General features: G+C 46.3%; 1 protein-coding gene across 1 annotated transcript in view; it reads left to right on the top strand.

Moving 5' to 3' along the window:
* AHRR (aryl-hydrocarbon receptor repressor) overlaps positions 1-27825 on the top strand; it is a 127231-nt gene that overhangs the window by 56691 nt on the left and 42715 nt on the right. Inside the window, exon 3 of the mRNA XM_045003242.1 lies at positions 24861-24958. Coding sequence (XP_044859177.1) covers positions 24861-24958 — 98 coding nt within the window. The remainder of the gene's footprint in view (positions 1-24860; positions 24959-27825) is intronic.

Genomic DNA, 27825 nt, shown 5'->3' with positions numbered 1-27825 from the left:
AAATTTGCTGCCTATTAATTTCACTTAGTGACCCCTAGTTCTTGTGTTATGAGGAGGAGTAAATAACACTTCCTTATTTACTTTCTCCACATTAGGTATGATTTTATAGACCTCTACCATTCCTCCCTTAGTCATCTCTTTTTCCAAGCTGAAAAATCCATGCTTATTAATCTACCCTCATACGGAAGCCATTCCATACCCCAAATCATTTTTGTTGCCCTTTTCTGAACCTTTTCCAATTCCAACATATCTTTTTTGAGATGGGGCGACCGCATCTGCACACAGTATTCAAGATGTGGGCGTTCCATGGATTTATACATAGGCAATATGATATTTTCTGTCCTATTATCTATCCCTTTCTTAATGATTCCCAACATTCTGTTCACTTTTTTGACAGCCACTGCACATTGAGTGGATGTTTTCAGAGAACTCTCCACAATGACTTCAAGATCTCATTCTTGAGTGGTAGCAGCTAATTTAGACCCCATCAATTTATATGTATAGTTGGGATTATGTTTTCCAGTGTGCATTACTTTGCATTTATCAACACTGAATTTCATCTATCATTTTGTTGCTCAGTCACCCAGTTATGAGAGATCCTTTTGTAGCTCTTTGCAGTCTGCCTGGGACTTAACTATCTTGAATAATTTTCTATCATCTTCAAATTTTGCCACCTCACTGTTTACCCCTTTTTCGAGATCATTTATTAATATGTTGAACCAGGGGTGGCTTTAGGGATTTTGCCGCCCCAAGCACGGCAGGCAGGACCTCCTGCAGGTGTGCCTGCAGGAGGTCCGCCAAAGCCACGAGACCAGCGGACCCTCCACAGGCACGCCTGCGGGAGGTCCGCTGAAGCCGCGGGACCAACGGATCCTCTGCAGGCAAGCCGCCGAAGGCAGCCTGCCTGCCTCCCTCACGGCACCGGCAGAGCGCCCCCCGCGGCTTGCCGCCCCAAGCATGCACTTGGCATGCTGGGGCCTGGAGCAGTCCCTGTGTCGAACAATACTGGTTGCAGTACAGAACCCTGGGGGACACCACTATTTACCTCTCTCCATTCTGAAAAATGACCGTTTATTCCTACCCTTTGTTTCCTATCTTTTAACCAGTTACCAATCCATGAGAGGACCTTCCCTCTTTTCCCATGACAACTTACTTTGCTTAAGAGCCTTTGGTGAGGGACCTTGTCAAAGGCTTTCTGAAAATCTAAGTACACTATATCCACTGGATCCCCCATATCCATGCTTGTTGACCCCCTCAAAGAATTCTAGTAGATTGGGGAGGCATGATTTCCCTTTACAAAAACCATGTTGACTTTTCCCCAACAAATTATGTTCATCTATGCGTCTGACAATTTTGTTATTTATTATAGTTTCAACCAGTTTGCCGAGTATTGAAGTCAGGCTTACTGGCCTGTAAATGCCAGGATCACCTCTGGAGCCCTTTTTAAAAATTGGCATCATGTTAGCTATCCTCCAGTCATTTCGTACAGAAGCTGATTTAAATGTTAGGTTACAAACTACAGTTAGTAGTTCTGCAATTTCACATTGGAGTTCCTTCAGAACTTTTGGGTGAATACCATCTGCTCCTGATGATTTACTACTGTTTAGTTTATCTTTTTGTTCCAAAACCTTCTCTAATGACACTTCAATCTGGGACAGTTCCTCATATTTGTCACCTAAAAAGAATGGCTCAAGTTTGGGAATCTCCTTTAGTGAAGACCGATGCAAAGAATTCATTTCATTTCTCCGCAATGGCCTTATCATCCTTGAGTGCTCCTTTAGCATCTCGATCATGCAGTGGTGCCACTGGTTGGGTAGCAGACTTCCTGCTTCTGAAAAACAAATTGCTATTATTTTTTGAGTCTTTGCCTAGTTGTTTTTTAAATTATTTTTTGGCCTTCCTAATTATATTTTTAGACTTCATTTGACAGAATTTATGTTTCTTTCTATTTTCCTCACTAGGATTTAACTTCCACTTTTTAAAGGATGTCTCTTTTTCTCTCACTTCTTCTTGTACTTTGTTATTTAGCCAGGGTGGCACTTTTTTGGTTCTCTTACTATGTTTTTTTAATTTGGGGTATACATTTAAGTTGAACCTCTATTATGGTGTCTTTAAAAAGTTTCCATGCACCTTGCAGGTATTTCACCTCTGGCACTGTACCTTTTAATTTCTGTTTCACTAGATTCATTTTTGTGTAGTCCCTCTTTCTGAAATTAAATGCTACAGTGTTGGGCTGCTGTGGTGTTTTCCCCCACCACGTGGATGATAAATTTAATTATATTATGGTCACTACACCAAGTGGACTGTTACAGTTACAGTAAAATTGCCCCTTATGGATTTTTTGGGGTAAGCAGTTTAGCATTGTATGTTGCTAGTGCTTGTATATGGTGGAGTGTATTGTGGGAAGGGTTAAAGGTGTGAGTGTGGAGTGAAGGGTTTTTTTGCAGGTTATGAGAGGCCGTAGAGGGAGGAAGGGAGAAAGGAACGAGTTAACTTAACACTTTAGCTAGGTTTAAAAATAAAAAGCTAACTTTAACCACCCAAGGCCAATGCACACAAACTTTTTTATGCCAAAAAGCCAAGATTGTATCTTAACCCTGGCCAGTCATAAAAAAAAAGAAAAGAAAAAGAAAATTTAGCTGAACAAAATTGCAGGGGCTGCAAGCTGGTAAAACTGTGAAGGTTAGCAAGTTAAAAAACAACAGTTTTGCATCCCTAAAGCCAGTGTGTTTTTAAAAAGTTTAAAAAGCCACAAAAAGCCGGTTGGGATTGGTACAAAGAGCATGGGGAACAGAGGTCCCCGAGCAAAACACCCCCCAAAAAACAAAGGGCTTAAAAGCCTCCCAAAAGCTAAAGCAAGTTGAAGATCAACAGTGAAACCTGTGCACAAAACAGAACTCTTGTCCACCCTTCCCCCTGTTCTTCTTACGTTACACCCGGGCTTGGCCAGCCTGGGGTTGTGCATGTGTGAGTATGAAAGCGGGTGAGGGCACTAACACGTTCTTCCTTCCTTTAGATAACGTGGGAAAAACCGAGCACTCACTGCTTTTATTTAATTAATAAAGCTTTAAAATTAGTCACTTGGTGTGCTCCTTCATCTCCTCCCCTAACAATCCTGCGGCCTCAGCCTGATCACCTGATGCCCCAGGCAGATTGGTAACAAAAATCTGTCACAGGACCAGATCCAGTGCTCCACTTAGGACTAAATCAAGAATTACCTCTCCTCTTGTGGGTTCCAGGACTAGCTGTTCCAAGAAACAGCCATTTAAGGTGTCAAGAAACTTTATCTCTGCATCCCGTCCTGAGGTGACATGTACCCAGTCAATATGGGGATGGTTGAAATCCCCCATTATTATTGAGTTTTTTTATTTTTATAGCCTCTGTAATCTCCCTAACCATTTCACAGTTACTGTCACCATCCTGGTCAGGTGGTCAGTAATATATCCCTACTGCGATATTCTTATTATTAGAGCATGGAATTACTATTCATAGAGATTCTATGGTACAGTTTGGTTCATTTAAGATTTTTACTTCATCTGATTCTACACTTTCTTTCACATATAGTGCCACTCCCCCACCAGCATGACCTGTTCTGTCCTTTCGATATATTTTGTACAGCCTGCTAAACCCAGAGTTGTGAGTTCAATCCTTGAGGGGGCCATTTAGGGCTCTGGGGCAAACATCTGTCTAGGGATTAGACTAGATGACCTCCTGAGGTCCCTTCCAACCCTCATATTCTATGATTCTGTGATTACTGTGTCCCATTGATTATCTTCATTCCACCAAGTTTCTGTAATGCCTATTATATCAATATCTTCATTTAATATGAGGCACTCTAGTTCACTCATCTTTTTATTTAGACTTCTAGCATTTGTATATAAGCACTTAAAAAACTTGTATGTGATGTAACTGAATGGGTCTCTTTTTCATTTGACTGTTTCTCATCGGATCCTACCCGTATTTTATCATCTTCCATCCTCTCCTCCTTACTAGGACATAGAGAATCCCCATTAATAGATCCTCCCCTAAGGGATGTCTCTGTCTGAACCACGTGCTCCTCCACACGTTTCAGCTTTAAATATTGCTCTACTATCTTTTTAATGTTAAGTGCCAGCAATCTGGTTCCATTTTGGTTTAGGTGGAGCCCATCTTTCCTGTATAGGCTCCCCCTTTCCCAAAAGTTTCCTTAGTGCCTAATAAATCTAAACTCCTCCCTGCACCCTTGCATCATCCATGCATTGAAACCCTGCAGTTCTGCCTGTCTAACTGGCCCCACAAGTGGAACTGGAAGCATTTCAGAGAATGCTACCATGGAGGTCCTGGACTTCAACCTCTTACCTTACTAAATTTGGCCTCCAGGATCTCTCTCCTATCCTTCCCTATGTCACAGGTATCTACCACATACCATGACCACTGGCTCCTCCCCAGCACTACACATAAGTCTATCTAGATGTCTCGAGAGCTCCGCAACCAAGTCACCATACGGCTCTCCCAGTCATTGCAAACCCAGCGATCTATGTTTCTAATGATCGAATCCCCCATAACTATTACCTGTCTCTTCCCAGTAACTGGAGTTCCCTCCTCCAGAGAGGTATCCTCAGTGCGAGAGGATATTACAACATCATCTGGAAGGAAGGTCCCAACTATTATTGTTTCCCTTTGCTCCAGTTGGATGATCTCCTTCCCTGAGACTTTGATCCTCCTCAATAGCCCAGAGTCTGTCAGACTGGGGGTGGGACCGTTCTACTGTGTCCCAAAAAGTTTCATCTATATACTTCTCTGTCCCCCTTAGCTCCTCCAGTTCAGCCACTCTGGTCTCCAAAGCGTGTACATAGTCTCTGAGGGCCAGGAGCTCCTTGCACCGAATGCGCCCATAGGGTAGGTAATCATACATGCTGCATTTGGTGCAATAAACTGGATGGCCCCCACTGTGTTGCTGGACTTCTGCCTGCATTATCTTTTTACTCCTGCAGCTCATTCCTTTGTTGTTTTGTTTTTATCAGAGGGTGTTTTTGTCTTTAAGTTTACAGAATGATAAGTGTATCTAGCCCCCCCCCCACACACACACACTCCCGCCAGCAGCGGATTTACCATGAAACAAACCATGCAGTGGCACAAGGCCCCCCAGCCACAAGGGGGCCCCCAAAATGCAGGACAAATATCTGACAACCTGCCCCTGAGTCCTGGCCGGTGGCGCAGCAGGACTCAGGCAGGCAAGCTGCCTGCATGCTGTGGCTGGTGGCCCCACGCTGCTTCCAGAAGTGGCCGGCTGCTGGCACATCGTTGCATGTCCCTGGCAGGGGGAAGGCAGCTCCATGTGCTGCCCCCGCCCCAGGAAGTGCCCAGAGACCCGCTGCCCCCCTCCCGCCAAGGGGCATGCAGAGACGTGCCAGTAGGAGGGCTAAGGCAGCTCCCTGCCCACTCTGCCTCCCTCCTTCCGTGCTGCTTCACTCCTGGAAGCGACCAACATGTCCCTGCAGCCCCTGGGGGGTGTCTCTGCACACTGCCCCTGCCCCGAGCACCAACTCTGCAGCTCCTGTTGGCTGGGAACTGAGGCCAATGGGAACTGTGGCGAATGGGAGCTGCTGGGGCAGCGCCTGCAGGCAGCAGTGTGTGGAGGAGGCCTCCCCCCAACCTAGGAGCTGCTGCCGGAGGGGCGTGCCAGTCGCTTTGGGAGTTGCTCTGCCCAAGGTAAGCGCCACCCCCTGCCCTCCTCCCACACCCCAACCACCTGTCCCAGCCCAGAGACTGCACCCCGTACCCAAACTTCCTTCCAGAGCCCTCACCCCCTCCTGCACCACAACCACCTGCCCTCAGGACCGGCTTTAGGAACTGCAGGGCCTGATTCAAATACCTGGTGGCGGTCCGGGTCTTTGGCGGCACTTCGGCGGGGGGGGGTCCTTCACTCGCTCTGGGTCTTCCATGGCACTGAAGGACCCCCCCTGCCCGCCACCGAAATGCCACCGAAGACCTGGAGTGAGTGAAGGACCCCCCGCTGCCGAAGTGCCCCCGAAGACCCGGACCACCGCCAGGTATGTAAAAAAAATATTTAAAAATTTTAAAAGGTGTCTAAGGCACGGGGCCCTCTTAGGCACGGGGCCCAGTTCTGCGGAATCAGGGGAATCGGCCTAAAGCCAGCCCTGCCTGCCCTAGCCCAGAGCCTGCACCCTGCACCCAAACTTCCTCCCAGACCCCTCACCCCCTCCCATGCCCCCACACCCCAACCCCCTGTCCTAGCCCAGAGCCCGCACCCAAACGTCCTTCCAGAGCCCTCACCCCCTCCCGCACCCCAACTCCCTGCCCCAATCACTTTATTTTCATTTACTTCCCATTACTTATAATATAGGAGGAGCATGAAGAAAACAAGAATGAAAAACGGGGGGAGAGGGGGATAAGAGAGAATGTTCTTTTTCTTGGCCGGGTCCCAAAGGGGGCCCCCAAAAATGAAGCTGCGCACAGGGCCCCACTAACTCTAAATCTGCCACTGACTTCCCCTCTAAACTCCCTCGGAAAACTCCCCTGTTAGCCACTCCTGTTCACTTGCTCCTCCGGTTGCTTGGGAGCGGGCTTTATAAAGCCCTGGTCTTCCTGAGTAGCCCTGCCCCCTGGTTAAGGGTTGATGGGTGCTAAAGGGCTTAGGTATCAATGTCTCATTAAGAAGCTCTCAGCCTTGCCTAGCAGGCCTCTAGGCTCAGCACATGGTCCCCAAACAAACAGACCACATGGTATATTTCAGTCGAGCAGCAAGCACAGCACAAATACAAACACAGACAACAAACTTACCGCAAGGGTCACATACTCGCTCCTCCTTCACAAAAACCCCGTTAGCCACTCCTGTTCGCTAGAATCACATAAGTTATTCTTTCATCATACTCTTACTCAGTCACAGGCTTGGTCATAAGATTCTGATTTCTGTTATTGTTGCTGCTGAGATATATTTTATTTAGTTAATGTCACAGACATTGTTCTTGTTCCTCTGTCTTTCTTGTCATCCCCAGAAATTGAGTGAACAAGGTCCTGATGTTGCAATGAGAACAGTGCATGTGGATCCTTGTGCCAGTGCAGAGCCTACTGAGTTCAGAGGAGCTCTGTGTGGTGTGGCAAACCCAGGACAAATCCCTACAAAGGGAGGAGTAGTAATTAGTCCCAGGGGGTAAAAGGCCTCTCCCAATCCACTGAGGAGAGAGAACCATAAGGAAATAAGGTTCAGCTGGAAAAGGGGTTACCAGGGAACGAATTAGGTTCAGCTGGCTCCAACTGCTGGAGACCTGTTTAAACCCTCCCTGGCATGGAAGCAGCGGGGAGAGTGAGAGAAGCAGGGAACCTGCCAGCAAGTTAGGTGCAGCAAGGCTCTGAACCCTTCCAGCAAGGAAGGCTGCACTTTGTCCCCAGAAGGGGAGAAAACAAGCACAAGGGACTGACTGAGGGAAGGATTAGCCAGACCCTGGGCTACCTAGAAGGGTTTGCTTTGCCCAAGCCTGTGTCTCCAAGGCTAAAAAGGACTGAGCCTGCTGAGGAGAAGGTACTTTGCCACACATGGTTTCAGGAGTGGGATGTCATAGTGAGTGAGGCTCCATGGCAAGCAACCTCAGGGCAAGGTAAATCACCAAAAAAAATGGAGGACGTAGTGAAGGCGCTGATACAGGCCACTGCGGCACAACAAGAGGCTACCAGAGTACAGATGGCGGCCCAGCAAGAGTCAGTACGTGTCCAACAGGAGACAAACCAATTGCTGATGAACCAGGCGGCCCAAGATCAAGCCACCCTGAATGAAGTGGTGAACTAGTTGAAAGCCCTGACCATGCTGACACACAGGTCCCAAGGGACCCGGCCGCTATGGGCAAGCAACTATTTACAGAAGATGACAACGGATGACGATGTAGAGGCATATCTCCTTGCATTCGAGAGGACGGCACTGCGGGAGACCTGGCCCCAAGACCAGTGGGCAGGCATCCTGGCTCCATTCCTGTGTGGGGAGGCCCAGAAGGCCTACTTCGACATGACCACAGAAGCAGCTATGGATTACCCCCAGCTGAAGGCGGAAATCCTGGCGAGGTCAGGCATGACGCCAGCCATAAGGACCCAGCGCTTCCACGAGTGGAAGTACTGGGATGACAAAGCGCTGAGGTCCCAGCTATTTGACTTGATACACCTTGCCCGGAAGTGGCTCCGCCCCGAGACCCGTGGGCCAGAGAAGGTTGTGGAAATCCTGGTGTTGGACAGATACATGAGGGGGTTGCTGCCGGACATACGAGAGTGGGTCCACCAAAATGATCCCTCCTCTTATGATTAACTAGTTGCCCTCGTAGAGAGACATTTAGCAGCCCAAGAACTTTCTCGGACTCCCAGGGAAGGAAGGCACCAGAATCAGAATTTGCACCAAGGCCCTGGTTTGCCCTAGCACCAGGCCGGACAATGGAGGGGAGGAAGGAGGTGGAAGAGCAGCCGGCAGTCCCGGAGAGACTTGAGGACTGGGGGAGAAAGACTCAGGGGATAAAGCCCAGCAGCCTGAAAAATAGGGGGCTGCCCCAAGCGGGGTACCATTGTTATGCCTGTGGCAAATTGGGGCATATCGCTGCCCAATGCCCAAATCTAGGAGAGCCTATGCAATGTGAACTGGGAGATATAGGGGGACTATGTGATCTAATAAGTCTAGTCGGGGTTGCGATGGTCCCTCATAGATACACTAGGCCTGTTAAGATGAATCGTATAGAGACCACAGCGTTAGTAGACACGGGAAGTGCAATCATGTTAGTCTCGGGGAAGCTGGCCAGGCAGGACCAACTATCCCGGACCAAACACTTGGGAATATCATGTGTTCATGGGGATGTCAACTATTATCCAACCATCCCTGTAAAAATAGAAGTTCTCGGAAACCTCACTAAGTTGACGGTGGGAGTAGTTCCGAAACTCCCCTACCCTGTCCTTATCGGACGAGACTTCCTGGGGTTTGATAGCCTACTCCCTGGGGAGGAGGTAGAAGAAAATAATGACCCTGGGACCCAGGGTGTAGCCCAGATAGGTGATCCTCCCCCGGACTTCCATGAGTTTAGCCAGAATTTGTTCTCCCCACCGGGGAAGTCCAGGAAGACCCGGAGGGAATGGAGGGCAGATAAAAGGAGGGGGACAAGGATCCTGACCCAGTACCAGAAGTCTATGCTTGTAGGGGAAAGAAGGGGCTCAACTGACAGCGGGACTGGGTCGGCCATTAACAACCCTATCGTTGGACCTAGTTCCCCAGAGGCTTTCCCTGAGGCTGAGACAGAGGTAGACCCCCCAGAATTTGGAGAAATGAGGACCGCACTCAGGAATTTTGATCAGGATCAGGCCAATAATCCCATATACCACAATATTCATAAAGAAGTAGTCGAGGTAAATGGGGTCCCTATGGAGGGAAAGTTAAGGGCCATATTATATGATTAAGAATGATCTGCTATACAGAGTAGTCCAGGTCCAAGAGCAAGTCATAGAACAACTCTTGGTCCTCCGGAAGCATCAGAGGTCCGTAATGGATCTGGACCACAGCCATCTGTTTGGGGGCCATCTAGGGGTAGATAAGACCCTTGATCGGATTCTACAGAGGTTTTTTTGGCCTGGCATTTATGGGGCGGTCCGGCGATATAGTACCTCCTGTCCGGAATGCCAGATACATGGGCCCCGACCACACTTAAGGGCCCCCCTGGTACCTCTGCCAATTATTGAGATCCCATTTGAGCATAGGGCCATTGGAGAAGTCAGCCCGGGACCATCAGTACATTCTGGTAGTATTAGATTATGCCACCCAATACCCCGAGGCCGTACCCCTATGGAATACCATGTCCAAGACCCTAGCCAAAGAATTAGTCCAGATTTTTTCCAGAGTAGGAATACCTAAGGAGATCCTGATGGACCAAGGAACCCCCTTCGTGTCTAAGCTGATGAAGGACCTATGTGCAATGCTCCACATATGGACCCTTAGAACATCGGCCTACCATCCCCAGACCGATGCCTTGTTGAATGTTTTAATAGGACATTGAAAAACATGTTATGGAAAGTGATTAGTCAGGACGGGAAAGACTGGGACGCCCTGCTACCTTACGTGCTGTTTGCCGTACGGGAGGTTCCTCAGGCTTCCACTGGATTCTCCCCCTTCGAGCTGTCATATGGTCGCCATCCCAGGGGCATACTGGACCTGGCTAAAGAAGACTGGGAAGAACAGCCGAACCCTGGGAGAAACGTTGTTGAACGTGTGCTACAGATGAAAGACAGAATAGCCCGAGTCACCCCCCTGGTGCTCGAACACATAGAGAAGGCCCAAGGGGCACAACGGACATACTACAATCACCAAGCAACAACCCAGAAGTTCCAGGTGGGGGACTGGGTGATGGTGCTCATACCCAGGGCAGAGAGCAAGCTCCTGACCAGGTGGCAGGGGCCGTACGAGGTAATAGAAGCTATAGGAGAAGTCGACTATAAGGTCCGACAGCCGGGTTGCCGGAAGCTGGAGCAGATCTACCATATAAATCTGCTGAAACCTTGGCAGGATAGAGAAGCTCCAGTGGTGGCGCTGGGAGCACCATCCCCTAAAGGCAACCATTTCGACCTGTGGGAATATCCCCGGAGTTGACTCCGGAGCAATGATCAGAAGTGATCAGCCTGATCAAACACAACCAGAATGTGTTCTCGGAAAAGCCAGGCAGGCCTACTGAGGTTCACCATCACATTCTCACAGAGCCTGGAGTGAAGGTGAACATCAAGCCATACTGGATCCCGGAGGCCAAGAGAGAAGAGATTTGGAAAGAGGTCAGGAAAATGCTGGCCTTAGGAGTCATCGAAGAATCTCATAGTCAATGGTCCAGTCCCGTGGTTTTAGTGCCTAAGCCTGATGGCAGTATGAGGTTCTGCAACGACTTCCGCAAGTTGAATGAGGTGTCCCAATTTGATGCATACCCTATACCCAGGATAGATGAGCTGATTGACAGATTGGGAAAGGCACAGTTTATGTCTACCCTTGACCTTACCAAGGGCTATTGGAAGATCCCCCGGACCAAGGCCGACAAGGAGAAGACAGCCTTTGCAACTCCAGAAGGATTATATCAGTACACTGTTCTCCCCTTTGGGTTGCATGGGGCCCCCGCTACTTTCCAATGGCTAATGGACAAACTGTTGCGACCTCATAGAAAGTACGCGGCAGCCTGTCTCGACGACGTCATCATATATAGCCACGACTGGGAGATGCACGTGGAGAAGGTAGAAGCAGTCCTAGACACCCTGAGGAAGGCAGGACTGACTGCAAATCCCTCCAAATGTTCGATCGGGTTAGCTGAGGCCAAGTACCTTGGGTATATAGTGGGGAGAGGCATGGTGAAGCCCCAGCTCAACAAGTTAGAAGCTATACAGAAGTGGCCCGGACCACTCCAGAAGAAACAGGTCAGAGCATTCCTGGGACTAGTGGGGTACTATAGGCGGTTCATTCCCCACTTCGCCACCAGGGCATGCCCATTAATGGACCTAACCAAAACTCGGGGCCCAGACATTGTAAAATGGTCTGCTGCAGCCGAAGGCACTTTTGCGGATCTGAGGACGGCCCTCTGCACAGACCCCGTACTAGTCACCTCAGACTAGGCAAAGGAGTTTATCCTACAAACCGACGCCTCTGAAGTAGGGCTGGGGGCAGTGCTTTCACAAATGGTCGGAGATGATGAACACCCCATCTTCTTCCTCAGTAGGAAGCTCCTACCTAGGGAACGGAAATATGCCGTAGTGGAGAAGGAATGCCTGGCGGTAAAATGGGCCATAGAAAGCCTCCGCTACTATCTACTTATACGGAGGTTTACCTTTGTCATGGACCATGCCCCTTTGCAGTGGATGCACCAAAACAAGGACAAAAACGCGAGAGTAACAAGATTGTTGCTGTCACCTCAGCCCTTCCACTTCAAAGTATGACATAGGTCTGGAACCCAACATGGCAATGCGGATGGCCCGTCAAGAATGCACTGCTTTCCAACACAAGTAGCCCAACCCCATAGTGTTGAGCGGGGGGGATATGTGGCAAACCCAGGACAAACGGCTACAAAGGAGGGGGTAGTAATTAGTCCCGGGGGCTAAAAGGCCTCTCCCAATCCACTGAGGAGAGATAACCATGGGGAAATAAGATTCAGCTGGAAAAGGGGTTACCAGCATAGGCGGCAGGTTTGTATAATTTTTGGTGGGGCCCAAAATGGTGGTGCCCCCCCGCTCCCGCCCTGTAAGCCGATATAAAATGAAGCTACAACGCATCAGTGCCACAAGATTACAAGGGTCAATTAAAAGTGGAAAGTCAGAAGCAGCACTTGCCTACTTCAATATACAGTATTATATTTTGTTGCACCTGTTGTGATGAAGTGGGAATGTTCTTAATATTTTCTCTGAATACTGTGTGGGTGCCTCAGTTTCCCCTGCAAGATGCCAACTGAAGGTGTTGGGGACAAAGAGATCAGGTGGCCTCCTTGTCCGGAAGAGACACAGAGGCCAGAGGAGGGAGTGTCAGTTTGGAGCTGGCTGGGGAAATGGGGAGAGACCCAGAACTTGGTTCTGGGCTCCCCACCCCACAAGATGGACCTGACAGAGGGGTTCTGTTTTCTGTACCAACAAGCTCTATTTAAACTGTGTTCCCGTCATCTAATAAACCTTCTGTTTTACTGTCTGGCTGAGAGTCACATCTGACTGCGGAGTTGGGGTGCAGGGACCTCTGGTTGCCCCAGGACCCGCCTGGGCAGACTCGCTGTGGAAAGTGCATGATGTGGAAGGGCAAGCTGAATGCTCCGAGGTCAGACCCAGGAAGGTGTAAGCTTCTTTCCCTGGAGACAGTATGCTCCGAGAGAGGAAGGTTGGGGGTGGGGAGGTGATACCTTATTTTAAATCAACCGGGGGCTCCCAGCTGAAGAGGTGGCTGGGAGCACTCAGGGTCAAATTAAAGGGCTCGGGGCTCCGGCGGCTGGGGGAACCCGGCAGTGTCAGCTCTAGGTTTTTTGCTGCCCCAAGCAAAAAAAAATTTGTCTGCCCCCCATCCCAGCCCTGGGGTCCCCCCTGTACCCGCCTGCTGCCCGCATCCTGGGCTCTCCCCACACTGACCCACACCCCCTGCCGCCCCAGCGCTGGGCTTCCCCCTTTCCTCCCCACCAGTGCCCCAGCCCTGGGCTCCCCCACACCAGTGCCTCCCCCCCACACACACACCTCCTGCCTCCCCAGCCCTGGGTCACTGGTAACGCTCCCAGGGCAGGTCATTCAGCAGGAATTTTGTATGTGCACAAAACACAGACAGGATTGGTTCCCATATGGTTACAGAGGTGCAGTAAAGTGGAACAATTTTCAGCTTGTGTGATTGGAAGATATCTGGATGCATATTATAAGACTGTCCTCCATAAATGAGGAAAAGTTGAGGTGCCTTTATTATTCTTTTGTTCCACTCTTTCTTTCTATGGGGAATTTGCCAATGCAATATCACTGTCTTCCTTAAACAAACAAAAAGGCAATGGCTGTTGAAAATAGCAATTCCAGTGCTAATAAGCATTTCTTGCTCAATTTTATCCTGCTTTTTCTACAGCAAGTTACAGTGGATCAGTATATTTGATTTGGGAGAAATGAAGTAACAGCTGCCCAAACTGAGCTTGAGCACTCCTGAATTTTGAGGTGTTCAAATCTGGAAGGCAGGTGCTGGGGTGGGGGTGGGGCTGTGGGCTCTGTGGGGGAGCACGGCAGGATGTATGCAGCAGCGTGTCTGGAGCTGCATGGAGCCAGACACGCTGGTCTGAGTGGCACAGTAAGGGGGCTGGGGGTTGGAGAAGGGGTAGGGAGTTCCAGGGGCAGTCAAGGGACAGGGAGCAGGGGTGGTTGGATGGGGCGGAGGTTCAGGGGGGCAGTCAGGGGACAGTCAGCAGTTGGATAGGCATGGGAGTCCCAGGGGTTTATCAGGGGACAGGTAGGGGGTGGGGTCCTGGGGGAAAGCTGGGGAGAGGTCTCAGGAGGGGACAGTTGGGGACAAGGAGAAGGGAGGCTTAGATAGGGGATGGGGTCCCAAGGGGCAGTTGGAGCAGGGGTCTTGGGAGGGAACAATCGGGGGACAAGGAGCAGCAGCATTTAGATAGGGGGTGTGGTCCTGGGGGGCAGTTAGGGGCAGGAGTCCCAGGAGAGGGGTATCAGGGAATAAGGACCACCAGCGATGTTAGATAGGGGGTGGGGGTCCTGGGGGCAGTTGGGGCAGAGGTCTGGGGAGGGGGCAAACAGCGGCTGCATGCCGGGATTGAAACAGCCCTGGGCTGCCGGCAGCCGCGGGGAGCCCTGAGCCCTTTAAATCCCAGCCAGGGCTCGGAATCTCTGCGGGCAGCCCAGAGCCCTCTGACTCCCGGCCCAGATGAGATTTAAAGGGCTCTGGGCTCCCTGCCGCTGCGGGCAGCCCAGAGCCCTCTGATTCCCGGCCGCAGCTGAGATTTAAAGGGCGTTGGGCTCCCCGCCGCTGCGGGCAACCCAGAGCCTTTTGATTCCCTGCCGGGGCTGGGATTTAAAGGGCGCTGGGCTCCCCGCGGCTGCGGGCAACCCAGAGCCTTTTGATTCCCGGCCACGGCTGGGATTTAAAGGGCTCTGGGCTCCCCGCCGCTGCGGACAGCCCAGAGCCCTCTGACTCCCGGCCGCGGCTGGGATTTAAAGGGCTCTGGGCTCCCCGCGGCTGCGGGCAACCCAGAGCCTTTTAATTCCCCGCTGCAGCTGGGATTTAAAGGGCTCTGGGCTCCCCGCCGCTGCGGGCAACCCAGAGCCCTCTGACTCCCGGCCGCGGCTGGGATTTAAAGGGCTCTGGGCTCCCCGCGGCTCCAAATATTGGTGGAGCAGAGCCCCTGACTTTGAATATTCCTGGGGCTTTAGCCCCAGGACCCCATATAAGTTGGCGTCCATGGTTACCAGGGAACTAATTAGGTTCAGCTGGCTCCAACTGCTGGAGATCTTTTTAAACCTTCCCTGGCATGGAAGCAGGGGAGAGAGTGAGAGAAGCAGGGAACCTGCCAGCAAGTTAGGTGCAGCAAGGCTCTGAACCCTTCCAGCAAGGAAGGCTGCGCTTTGTCCCCAGAAGGGGAGAAAACAAGCACAAGGGACTGACTGAGGGAAGGATTAGCCAGGCCCTGTGCTACCTAGAAGGGTTTGCTTTGCCCAAGCCTGTGTCTCCAAGGCTAAAAAGGACTGAGCCTGCTGAGGAGAAGAAGGTACTTTGCCACACATGGGTAAAAGGGTCTGCGTGCTTGTGGTATTCTCTTTGGGGGTCAGGGCTCAATAAAAAAAATATGGCTTAGGAACAATGAAATATTTTGAGCCACACTGAAAGAGAATGGACTAAATTCTGTGACTCTAGAGAAAATGCTGAGAATTCAGAGGAAATAGAGAAGGATTAGTTTGACTATTTCCTCTATGGATTTTTTTAACTGCTATGCATGTGAAAAGATGCACAACAGCCAAGCAGAGTAACCATCAAGACCTGCTGGGTAACTTCCAGTGCCATCTTAATGGCAAGGACATGAGGGAGGAATGGGAAATGCTCAGCAGCTCTGATTACCTATCAGCTAAACCACAGGTGCCTCTGGATCTCAATCTGAATGTGCAACTATAAAATGAATATGTAATCTGATGATCTCACATTCAGACAAACAGGGAGTGGGATGGCTGACCAGATGATGAGGAAGACTCAGGGCAGTCAAGGTTAAAATGGATTAGCAGGTGAAAGCCTGGATCATCCTAACTGGTTTAAACTGTGTTCCCATGTACAAAATTGGGATGGGGGAGAGGAAAATAGAGTAAAACATCTGAAAAACTTCAGTAAAAATCATAATTTTTCAACCTGAGATCTCAAAAATAGACAAACATAATTTTAAACACACTTCCTAAATACTACATAAGTCACCTCTGGACTTCTTCACGCAGCGCACAGTCAACTTGTGGAACTCCTTACCTGAGGAGGTTGTGAAGGCTAGGACTATAACAATGTTTAAAAGGGGACTGGATAAATTCATGGTGGCTAAGTCCATAAATGGCTATTAGCCAGGATGGGTAAGAATGGTGTCCCTAGCCTCTGTTCGTCAGAGGATGGAGATGGATGGCAGGAGAGAGATCACTTGATCATTGCCTCTTAGGTTCACTCCCTCTGGGGCACCTGGCATTGGCCACTGTCGGTAGACAGATACTGGGCTAGATGGACCTTTGGTCTAACCCGGTACGCAGGGCCGGCTCCAGACCCCAGCACGACAAGCACGCGCGTGGGGCGGCACTTGCCGGCAGGGGCGGCAGATTGGGCCGGCGGACCTGCCGCAGTCACACCTGCGGGAGGTCCACCGGAGCCCTGGGACGACCGGACCTGCCGCAGGCATGACTGCGGAGGGGGCGCTCGGCCCGCGGCTCCAGTGGACCTCCCGCAGGCATGACTGCGGACGGTTCGCTGGTCGCGCGGATCGGCTGGACCTCCCGCAGGCATGCCTGCGGCAGCTCAACCGCAGCCACCGGACCAGCGAACCGCCCGCAGCTGCGGGAGGTCCAGCCAAGCCGCGCGACTAGCAAACCCTCACCAGTCAAGCCCGCGGGAGGTCCGCTGCTCCCGGGGCTCCGGGGCGCCTCCCGCGCATGACTGCTTGGGGCGGCAGAATATGTAGAGCCGCCACTGCCGGTACGGCCGTTCTTATGTTCTTATGTTATGTTCTTATGACAGCTTCACGAGTAACTCTTTGAAAAGTCTATAAGAAATTCCATATGAAATTAAAGTGCCGCCTCCTACCATAGTTATTGTGAATCTGACATGACTACAATATTTACATTTCTTTTGCACCATGCTGAGCTTATGATTCATTTGTTGACATAGTTTAGTTCAAAAGTTCTAGTGCATTTAGCAAAAAAGCTGTATCTTGGTTTTCACAGACAGAAGTTCACTTTCTTTAGAAAATATTGCTTTTAATAAAGTATAGATAATGAGTAGTTCTTTGTTATGCTCACTGAGTTTTAAAGATATTAATGCAAGACTACATTGCTTGGTATGAGTCCCAGATTGTGAGCAATAGGGACAGGGAGGTGGGTGGAGTAATCTTTGCCATGAATTCTCTTAAACTTCACAGTGCTTCTCCTCAATGAGCTGCAATAAAACTAAAAATAAGTATATTGTTGTTTACAGTTTCTTAGCTTACCTCTTCTAATTTCAATCCTCCCCCCTCTCCACCCCTCCCCACATTCTTACATCCTCACAAAAGAGAGACAAAAATTCCTCCCATAATGCTCCCCTAATAGCTTTCCTTCCCTGGGTGAGGTTCCCTCATTTGCCTCACACAGTGACCTCTGCCTTTAGCCTGAAACCTCAGTGTTGCCCATTCTAGCTTCATGCCATTTCCCTCCCAAAGGCTCAGGTTCAACTGCCATGTTCTTCCGCCTGACTTGACTCCCTTTCTGATGGGTCAAGAGTCAGGTCAAGTGAGACTAGTTAGCAGAGCGAGTTGTTTCAGGAGATCAAGCTGAAGAACATGAAAGATTTCTGCTGGGGCTTGGGGGAGGTCAGGACTTGCTCAAGACAAGAAACTAGCCCCTTTCTACCTCCCCAGTGCTGGAAGCCCTCTCTGACCATTCACATTAGCACCCTCACTGCCTTCCATGAAACCAGCACTAGCCAGTTCCCTCAGCATTGAGGGTACTAGAAGGGGTGCACAAATGGGTACTTTGCCACTTATGATGTGTTTAATATATGAACAGTTTCATGCATTCTAAAGTCTTTTGTGTAAATATACAAGACAAATCAGACAGCTGTTTTACAAAGCTTTCTTCATCAGAACTTATTTATAAAAAAAGCAACAACAACCCAGTGGAATATAACTAAACCAATTGTTTTGATCGTTTTTCCTGTAGCCTTTTCCCTTCTATTTGTAAAAAGGAATTTACTTGACAGAAATATTCTTCACCTTTTAACTTGCCAGTTTTGCCCCTCTCCCTAATGAATGGGAGTTATTTTCTGATTCTTTACTTTAAGCTACATTTCTTTTTTTAGGCAATTTCCAGATATCTGATACAATATATAATGAGGAATTAGGTTCCATTACACGAAGGCTTAACCTTCACGAAAAGCATTCAGAGCTTGCCAGGAGTCATCAATATTTAACAGCTGTTGTTATTATGAAATACTTCATAGGGTAATGTGGCTTGTCTGCTTGCACGCAATGGTTTGAACAAGAGCCAGGCCACTGTCAGATGCAAGGAAAGATTGACAGCCGGTTAGATTGCGTGACAGTGAGGCTCTGGTTAGTCAGCAGTCTGCTTTTACCAAAAGGCCTGGTCTCCCCCTGGTGTTTTTCTCAAAAGGAATTCCTCAACTGGGGAGGGAAGGGGAGCAAAGGGTGGAGTTTCGACTTGGTAAGTGGCTCTGTGCCCAGCTCCCGCCCACATGCCGTGAAGATATCTGTGAGCTCTAATCATGCAAAGCTGTGAGAAAAAAAATACAGTAAAATAGCTAGAGGAGAATGTAACTGTCAGAAGATGGCATGTCTTTGATACCTCATGTACATGGGAAACACATTAAGCTCTCAGTAAGAATGAGGCAAATAATTTTGAAAGAAAGAGGGGAAGAGATTTTGAAGGAAAAGAAAGTAGTTCAGTTTGGTACCTTAAATAAATGCCACGCTGCACTTAAACTTCAAAGGGCAGACACATTTCAAAGAGTCTCTTAAGAAGAAGCAGACTAAGAAAACCACTAAGTAGGGAAGGAAAGCTTCGTATTATTGCTAGCATAATTTCATCTGGCAGTCTGGTGGGCCCTGCTACAGTACTGGACTCCAAACATCAGGCTGTCTGAGAACGGATTTTGTTGGTGATTTCTTTCCTGAAACAGTCATGCAAACTGTGAGCTGTGGCATTTCAGAATGAAAAGATGCTGTTCTGATTGTTTAGTAGTTTAATAACTCTTCTTCATGTTGTACCTAGCATGATTTTTAATGCACAGTCTATGGAGTCTAGTCCTTAGTGTTAATGTGTGCTCTACATCAGTAGTGAGAGGAATAGTCCCATTAGATTCATGGCTATAGCTCAGTTTAAGACAATTTCATGCACAGAGTTCTTTTTCCATTCAGTAGGGTACACATGACCAGCTATTCTTGGCTCTAAAGAGAAATTAATATGTATAGAAAAGAGACGATGTTCAAGAGTGCAAAAGAATGTATAGTTTAATCGGGCTTGGTATTTTCAGTTTCTTTTTTGATCAACTGAGTTTGAAATGAAATTATGATCTGCCCAGCGTAAGGGGCAGCACAGCTGTTGCAGCAGTCCAGGAGAGAGATGGTCTCCCCACTACTCTTGGGATGGATTAAACTGTGTCACTACTATAACTTGAGCGGGTGGAGTTAAACCTATAGTAAAGAACAAAGTTATCAGACACATAGATGAACACAATTTGTTGGGGAAGAGTCAAGGCAGCTTATGTAAAGGGAAATCATGCCTCACCAACCTCTCAGAATTCTTTGAAGGGGTCAACAAGCATATGGACAACGGGGATCCAGTGGACTCAGTGTATTTGGACTTTCAGAAAGACTTTGACAAGGTCCTTCACCAAAGGCTCTTAAGTAAAGTTATAGATAAATAACTGGTTAAAAGACAGGAAATAAAGCATAAGAATTAATGGTCAGTTTTCAAAATGGAGCAAGGTAAATAGCAGGTCCCCCAAGGATCTGTGGGATCTGTACTGGGACCAGTGCTGCTCATCAATGATCTGGAAAAAGGGGTAAACAGTGAGGTAGTAAAATTTGCAGATGATAAAAATTACTCAAGATAGTTAAGTTCAAAGCAGACTGCGAAGAGTTACAAAGGGATCTCACAAAACTGGGAGTCTGGGCAACAAAATGGCAGATGAAATTTAATGTTGATAAATGCAAAGTAATTCACATTGGAAAACATAATCCCAACCATATATATAAAATGATGGGGTATAAATAAGGTGTTACAACTCGAGAAAGAGATCTTGGAGTCATTTTGAATAGTTCTCTGAAAACATCTGCTCAATGTGCAGTGGGAGTCTAAAAAGGTAACAGAATGTTAGGAACCATTAGGAAAGGGATAGATAATAAGACAGAAAAGATCATAATGCCACTATATAAATCCACGATACACCCACACCTTGAATAGTATGCGCAGTTCTGGCCATGCCATCTCAAAAAAGATATATTAGAATTGAAAAAGGTGCAGAGGAGGGCAACCAAAATGATTACGGGTATGGAACAGACTCCATACGAGGAGAGATTAAAAAGACGAACTTTTCAGCTTGGAAAAGAGATGACTAAGGTGGGATATGATAGAAGTCTATAAAATCATGAATGGTGTGGAGAAAGTGAAAGTGTTATTTACCCCCTTCACATAACACAAGAACTAGGGGTCACCCAATGAAATTAATAGGCTGCAGTTTTAAAGCAAACATAACAAAGTATTTCTTCATACAATGCACAGTCAACCTGTGGAACTCATTGCCAGGGGATGTTGTGAAGGCCCAAACTCTAACTGGGTTCAGAAAAGAACTAGATATATTCATGGAGGATAGGTCCATCGATGGCTGTTAGTCAAGATGATCAGGGATCCAACCACATGCTCTGAGTGTCCTCAGCCTCTTAACTGTCAGAAGCTGGGAATGGACAACGGGATGGATCACTTGATAACTGCCATGTTCTGTTCACTCCCTCTGAAGCATCTGGCATTGGCCACTGTCAGAGAGAGAATACTAGGCTATATGGACCATTGGTCTGACCCAGGATGGCTATTCTTATGTTCTTCCATTACAGTGTCTTTTAGTAGTTTCCAGCCTTTACAGAGTTGTGGATTTTGATACTTCCTCTGATTTCACCAGGCCTGCTAGAATTTGTGATCCTCTCACATTTGTTGCCAATGCTTCATGTGTTTGTCACTCTTGTATATCAACATAGCTTTTCTTATTTTTCATCTTCTTTTGCAGAACAGCCCCATCTTCTGTTTTATTTGGTATGTTGGAAGTATGTAACAGATAATTTGTGTTAAGCAAAAGCTCCCCCCTCTGTCCACTTCCTACCTAACCAACTTTGCCAATTTTGAACCTGGCAGGTTAGTCCCCTGCCCTTAATTGGAGACAGTATAATCCAAACAGTTGTGTCTCTTCATGGAAGGCTTTTCCAGGCTCCATAAATTCAAACCCCACCTCTTGACACAGCTTATACCTCCATCTTTTCCCACATGCATGACATCTAGAGGGTTTTTCCCTGGCATTCTTCAAGCTCTCTTTTATCCTTTTTGTTATATCATTTGTCCTGTACCCATGGAGGCAGCATTCTATTTAATTTTCAAATTTGGCCACATGTGTCTCAGAACAAGATTCCTCATTATCAAATCACCAGTCAGGATCACTTGCTGCTTTCTTTCTAGTGACTCCTGTTTAATTCTTACTACTCAGTCACTGGTAGAGCTGAGTTAATAATGGTTTTTTTGGTTCAGAGGCTTAACTGAAAAATCTGAAAAAAAATACCCTTTGCTTTGATGTGAACAGAAACAATTTTTTTTTGGAAAATTTTCATCAAATTGAAAAATCTCAACTGAATCTACCCAGACATTTCAAGTTGAACTGAAACAAAATTATTTTTGTTTTTTGATCAGTTTCAAGTCAATAAAACCATTTTTTTTCCTTTTGATTTGGCTGTTTCAGGTGTTTTCACCCTTCTTGTGTGTTTGTTTGTTTGTTTGTTTGTTTGTTTGTTTAAATCTGGGGCCAGATTTGAAACCGAAATACTGCTTCTAATGAAAGTCTAAACAAAATGTTTCAAAATGGTCAAAACAAAATATTTTGACTCTTTTTTTGAAAAAATGTTCTCAACTGAAAGTATTCATCAAATTGACCCAATTTGGGTAAATACTTTCAAACCCCCCAAAATGCATTTTTTGATGAAAAGTTTGTCCAAAAAAAATTGCCTGTCTCTAGTCACTGATAGGGCATCAGCAGGACTCTAAAACAGAGGTTAATTGTTGCTTGTGTTTACCTGTTACTCTCAATGTAGTAATATTTTTCAGTTTCTCCTCTGCACTCTGTAATATGTCCTGCTCTTCCTCACTGAGAATCCATGTTTGCTGCCTTCATCAATGACACACTCTCATCAAACATCAGCCTCTCTTCTGAGCTCTTTGTGCATTAGTGACTGATCCCTGCTTCCTTGATGGGTTGGTTCCACTTAAAGATTTTATATTCATATTTAATTTTAATGCGGTGTCTTCAACCGTGAGGGGGAGTATATAGTGATGAGGAAGCGATGCTGATCCAGGCACAGGTTACAATTTTTCTGCTTCTGAGAAACGCATTCTGCTTCTTGGCACAAGGAGGGCTGCCTTGCCTTCTGCTGTGGGTCTGTTCACATTTTGGGGCAATGTGTACAATGTGTTATGAAACAGAGGGGTGTGGCTGAACATACAGGAACTCCTAGCAGGTGAAATGAATTTGGAAATGGAATTAGTACTAGATGGACTGTGGAACAAACATTTCTTGTGCCTCTGCTGCTATGTTTGTGTCAGCCTGAAGGCTAACAAACAGGCAGGGAACCCTAGCCTGCTCGATGAAATAAAATAAAATAAAATAAAATAATGCTTTCCTCTTAAAGATGGAGTTAGCCCCACTGGAATGTTTGACAAAGCCAAAAGAACTCAAACAAATAAATCTTCATTTCCTCTTGGCACTCCCTGTCTGTCCTTTAACCTACACAGAGATAATGAGCCTCTGTGTAGAGAATTATGAAAATGTACTTTTCGGGGTTAGGGAAGCAGTAGGATGGGGGCTCTGCTTTCAGAAATTGCAGTTACACCCTCTCTGTAATACCCAGCTGCAAATGGCATTACAACTGACCTTACTAATCCTAGGAGCAAGCTCAGTTGAGCAGGGATATGCAAAAGATACATCGTGACCTTTCCCAATAAACCTAACATTTAAACCAAGACAGACTACAAAACCCATCCCCTAAAAATGTGCACCTTTCCACAGGAGTTTCACATCCATTTTGCAGAATGGCTTGCAGGGTTGAAAACATGAAATCATGGTGGCTGGAAAAATTTGCATGGAAAGCCACCCTTAGTCCTGTTTCATGTAGTTTTGGGATATCCTAGTGTGTTTTCCACAACTCTGGTGAGGAATTTATTATCTATACTTGAGATTACAATTTAGGAAATATGAGTCCACAGTATCACTAGCAGTAAATGTTCACTGTCTGAACTAAAAACCAATTCAAATTTCTTAAGTAACTGCCAGAACTGTGGTATCTCTGTTGCCATCATATGATCTGAAAAGATAACGTGTCTCTTGACTCTTTAGAGAGCCTCAAGTTAATAAGAACCTGATCCAAAACCTATGAAATAAGGAGAAATCACGCCAATAGACTCTGGACCACGCCCTTTGTCATTTTCAACTAATCCTGTTAAATCCATGAACATTTTTATTCAGTTTTTACTCTGGGCTCTTATTCAAAAATTGCATCCAGTTGTCATCACTACATTTAGCAAAGAGCCAAGTAACATTCCAGACTTTTTTTTATATATTCCTATGTGGAATGAATTATTTCAGATTGTTTCATCCCTATTTTGGGGTTATTAACCTGTTACTCCAGGCTGATGCAGGGGTGCTGGAACAATTTGTACAGTGGGGGTCCTGAGAGTCATTGAACCAAACTGTAAAACCCTGTATATGATGGAAACCACTTCAAGTCAGATGCAGCAGCACCCCCAGTACCCCTAGTTCCAGCACCTATGGGCTGACGTTTGGAGTAGCCAACTGCCTTGGGTCCACTTATTGACAGACCCTTCTCACTGTCCCTTCATATCAACAGAGCAAAACCAAGTAGGAACTGTATTTCTATAGACTGGATATGTTAGACTGATATGTTTGAACAGTGGTGAACGTCTCATCTCAGTTAGCCATCATAACTGTTTCAAGATGATCCAGGTCAAATAACTAAAAGCCCAGCAGTAATAATGAAGCTGAATCTTTAGCTTCATTATTTATTGACAGAATCACAAGGTTTGCTTCACACTCCATACTCCCTCAATGATCCAGATACTCACCTAGCAGATGATGTGTATAACCAACTCTGTCTTCTGGGTGATTCTTTCATTATCCTCAAAAATGAGAGTGGATCTGAAATCATCACTCTTTCGGGGATTCAACTTCATATTTATTCCGGAAGAGAGTTAAATCTGATTATCTAATGATATTTCAGAACCAATATTTACAGCCCATACATAGGAAAAGCAGTCAGCCAAAGTAATCTGCCTTTGTTTCTGTTAGGCCTCTTGGTATTACCAGAGAAAAATTTGCAATTTTAATCCAAAGTTTTCATGCTTTCCATGCTAAAAAACAAACTTTGACTTCAAATTTGAAAAAAAAGGCATTTCAAGAATATACACTTGAGTCTTAGAACTAATCTCAAATTTATAGAAGTGAGAGGCCACGATAATTTCATGCCAAACAAGAGGTCAAAATAGAAAATAAGAAAACTCATTCATATCCTGTATCCACTCTGACAATCTTCTGAACAGTGTTGCCATTAGTTAGAATTTTTATAACATGTATTCTTTTGTAAACAAAAGCAGCATGGCAACATGTCAATTGTCTTCTATGCTGCTTTCCTATGGTTTTGTTGTTGGTTTTTATATGTAGAGTATAATAATAGAAAAAACATAACCAGTAAAAATAACGTGATAGGTATAATGACGAGCAAGGAAAGAACTTTATATAAAAACATCTGAGCTGTGAAATATATGTTTCTCTCCCTAGGACCAACAGTAAGTTTTCAGTAACTAAAAGCCCTCATCAGTAATATTTATATATTGTTAATTACTTTTTTCAACAGCCATTCAAGAAAAGCACTGTAGGAAGCAAGTTGGTGACACAATAAAAGACTATCTATCCAGTGAGACTGCCATACCAGAAGGTGGACTTCTGCAAGAAGTGAGTGATAAATGCTATCATTTCTGGTTCTAAGATAACACATGCAACTTAGTGATATTGGTGATTTATTAAAGGTTATTTAGCCTGAGTCAGTATTGAACAAATGGCCCTGCATTGTGTTAGACTTTGTATTACTTGAAGTGTCTGCTGTTGAATGGGATGCAAAATCAAAGTCCAGAACTATTGTGGACACAAAAGATCCAGTTACCTTTATTCTTGCAAAAATTGCATCAGCTATGGAGTCTTAGTCAAATTCCAACTAAATTTCCCGGTAGTTTCAATTAAATGTGAGGGCCTGATTCTCACTTACAGCAGGCATGAGAGGGTGGTGGAGATTGATTTTAGTTACCTGTGTGCACACCTGAGAGACTATGCAGGGACTTGCTTGATCTCTGGTGTGAGTTAGAGCAGCCTAAGAGCTACTCTAATTTAAACAGCTTTCCATGGCTTCCCACGTGTCAGGAGTCAGGGCCTGCAGCAGAGTCACTCTGAGAGCAGGCCTTGTAGAGGCAATCTAACAAGTGCAGCTGGCCAGTTGTAGACTGCCTGACTGGCTACAACACCTGATTGGTTGGAAGAGACAGCAGACAGACTCTTAAGGCCAGCAGCAGCAGTTCACTGGCTGCTCAAAGCATGTGCCTGTGGCTGTGATAGCCCCTGCCTTGTTCCCAGCCCTGCCCCTGCATTGCCTCACTCCAGGTAGCCCAGTTCTGACCCTTGGTTCCAATTCCTGACCTCTGACATTGGCTCTGACCCTGGGCTTTAGCACCTGGCCTCTGACTCCAGCTCTGACACTTGGCTCCAATTCCTGACTACCAACTCGTGTTCTAATCACTAGGCCTGATGCTTGATTGGACCATTAGGCCTGACTCCTGCTACAACCACTAGGGACAACTGCCCATGTCCTGGTCATGTGACACTGTAGGCACTAGAAATCAGAGAATAGCCGCAGTACACACTGGATAGACCTCCACTCTGCCTCTGACAAAGGCTAGGTGGAGGGCTGGTGCAGCACCCCAACACCAGCTCTGCATTATCAGGGAAGATCTCTGAACATGTTATTCTTGCAGACCTATTTCCATCTCCTTAAAGATCCTCTGTTGCCATAGTGGCATAAAGGGGCCTTAGTGTAACTGAGAATCAAGCCCACTAATCTTCTTTAAAAGTAGCGCTGCTATTCATTGTTAAATAGCCTCTAAGGTCTGCCCCAGAGATGGCTACATTTCACAGATAAGTGAAGCAATGCCTGTATACACATAGTGCCCTTAAAAAAACCTGCCATTTGATTATAAGTAAATATTGTTATTTGCAATAGTTCCCCATTCTAAATGTATAAGGAATACAGTCAATATAAATAATAGCAAAAGCAGTAAGTGTGTAATTTTTAAGGGTTCCCACTGTATTTACTTTGTGTTTGGGATTTTTAAGGTGATAAGTGCCATATACATGTAAGATATAATTGTTACAGGTCTTGAATGGCAGCCATATGGCTACAGGAACACTTAGAGAGTACTGATGTATATAATAAATTTCAGTCTGACTTCAGACACACTCCATCTGCTGAGACTAACTTTGCTCAAGACCAGGGGTCGGCAACCTTTCAGCAGTGGTGTGCCGAGTCTTCATTTATACACTCTAATTTAAGGCTTTGTGTGCTGGTAATATATTTTCACGTTTTTTAGAAAGTCTCTCTATAAGTCTATAATATATAACCAAACTACTGTTATATGTAAAGTAAACAAGGTTTTCAAAATGTTTCAAAAGCTTTATTTAAAATTAAATTAAAATGCAAATCTTATCAGTTTAGTGTGATCCTTGCCCTTGCTTTTCCTTGCTGAGTTTTCCAATGTCTGGCACATATTTGGATACTTTAAGCTATACACAGGCTTCTGAGTGATCACTTGTTAACAGGCTCCGAGAGGGACAGAGGACAGATTTCATGTGTGAAAAGACCTGTACACACAGGTATGTGGATCCAAATGCTGAAAGCATTGCAAACACAATTTTCTTCAAACAGTTAAATTTCACTGGCAGGGATGTCCAGCAGGTCAGAATAGAAGCCCCATGATCTCTCTCGGTAGCTTCAAGTGCACTCCGCAGATCTACGAACTTTGATGCCCACAGTTCTGAGCTTTTTAACTGAATGAGCTGCATTTTGAAATCTTCAACACCCATCCACTGAAATACAGACAAATGCAAGTCGCTTTCGTTGAACTTTTCAGGTTTAATTAGATTGGGCCAAATCGCTGGAAATCTTGAAATCTGTCAGGAAATTCTGATTCCAGTTCTTACATGTACTTTCCAATCTCATCAACATTGACAGTGCAATGTGTCGATAGCTCTTTTATGAGTTGGAAGTAGCAGAAAGTAGAAGTTTGAATATCCCTGGAAAAAACTGCTAGTTTCACAACAAATGCTTGCCAGGCTTCATAAAGATCTAGAACTGTTTGCCCTGTACCCTGGAGACAGAGGTTGAGTTCGTTTAGGTGAGCGGTGATATCAGTTAGAAACATGAGCTTACACAGCCATTTGTCATCATCCAGTTCGGGGTAGTTTTGTTCTTTTTCCGACAAAAAGGCCTTGATTGCATCAAAACAATTTACAAAGCACACCAAAACCTTGCCACAACTTAGCCACCGAATGTTGCCATGAAGTGGGATGTTGTTATAAGCACTGTCCATCTCTTCTAGCAGTGCTTGAAATTGTCTGTGAGTCAAAGCAGATCGAGCAACAAGGAAATTCACAATTCGCACCACTGTATTCATCACATTATTAAGCTCTGAATTAGAAATTTTAGCACACAGGTTTTCGTGATGGATGATACAGTGAAATTTGACTGTTGGGCGGCCAATTTGATCTTCAAGTAA

The sequence above is a fragment of the Mauremys mutica genome, chromosome 2, assembly GCF_020497125.1.
Source record: "Mauremys mutica isolate MM-2020 ecotype Southern chromosome 2, ASM2049712v1, whole genome shotgun sequence".
In the NCBI taxonomy this organism is placed as follows: Eukaryota; Metazoa; Chordata; order Testudines; family Geoemydidae; genus Mauremys; species Mauremys mutica.
The sequence above is the reverse complement of the archived record's forward strand: the minus strand, read 5'-3'. Positions and strand labels throughout refer to the sequence as shown.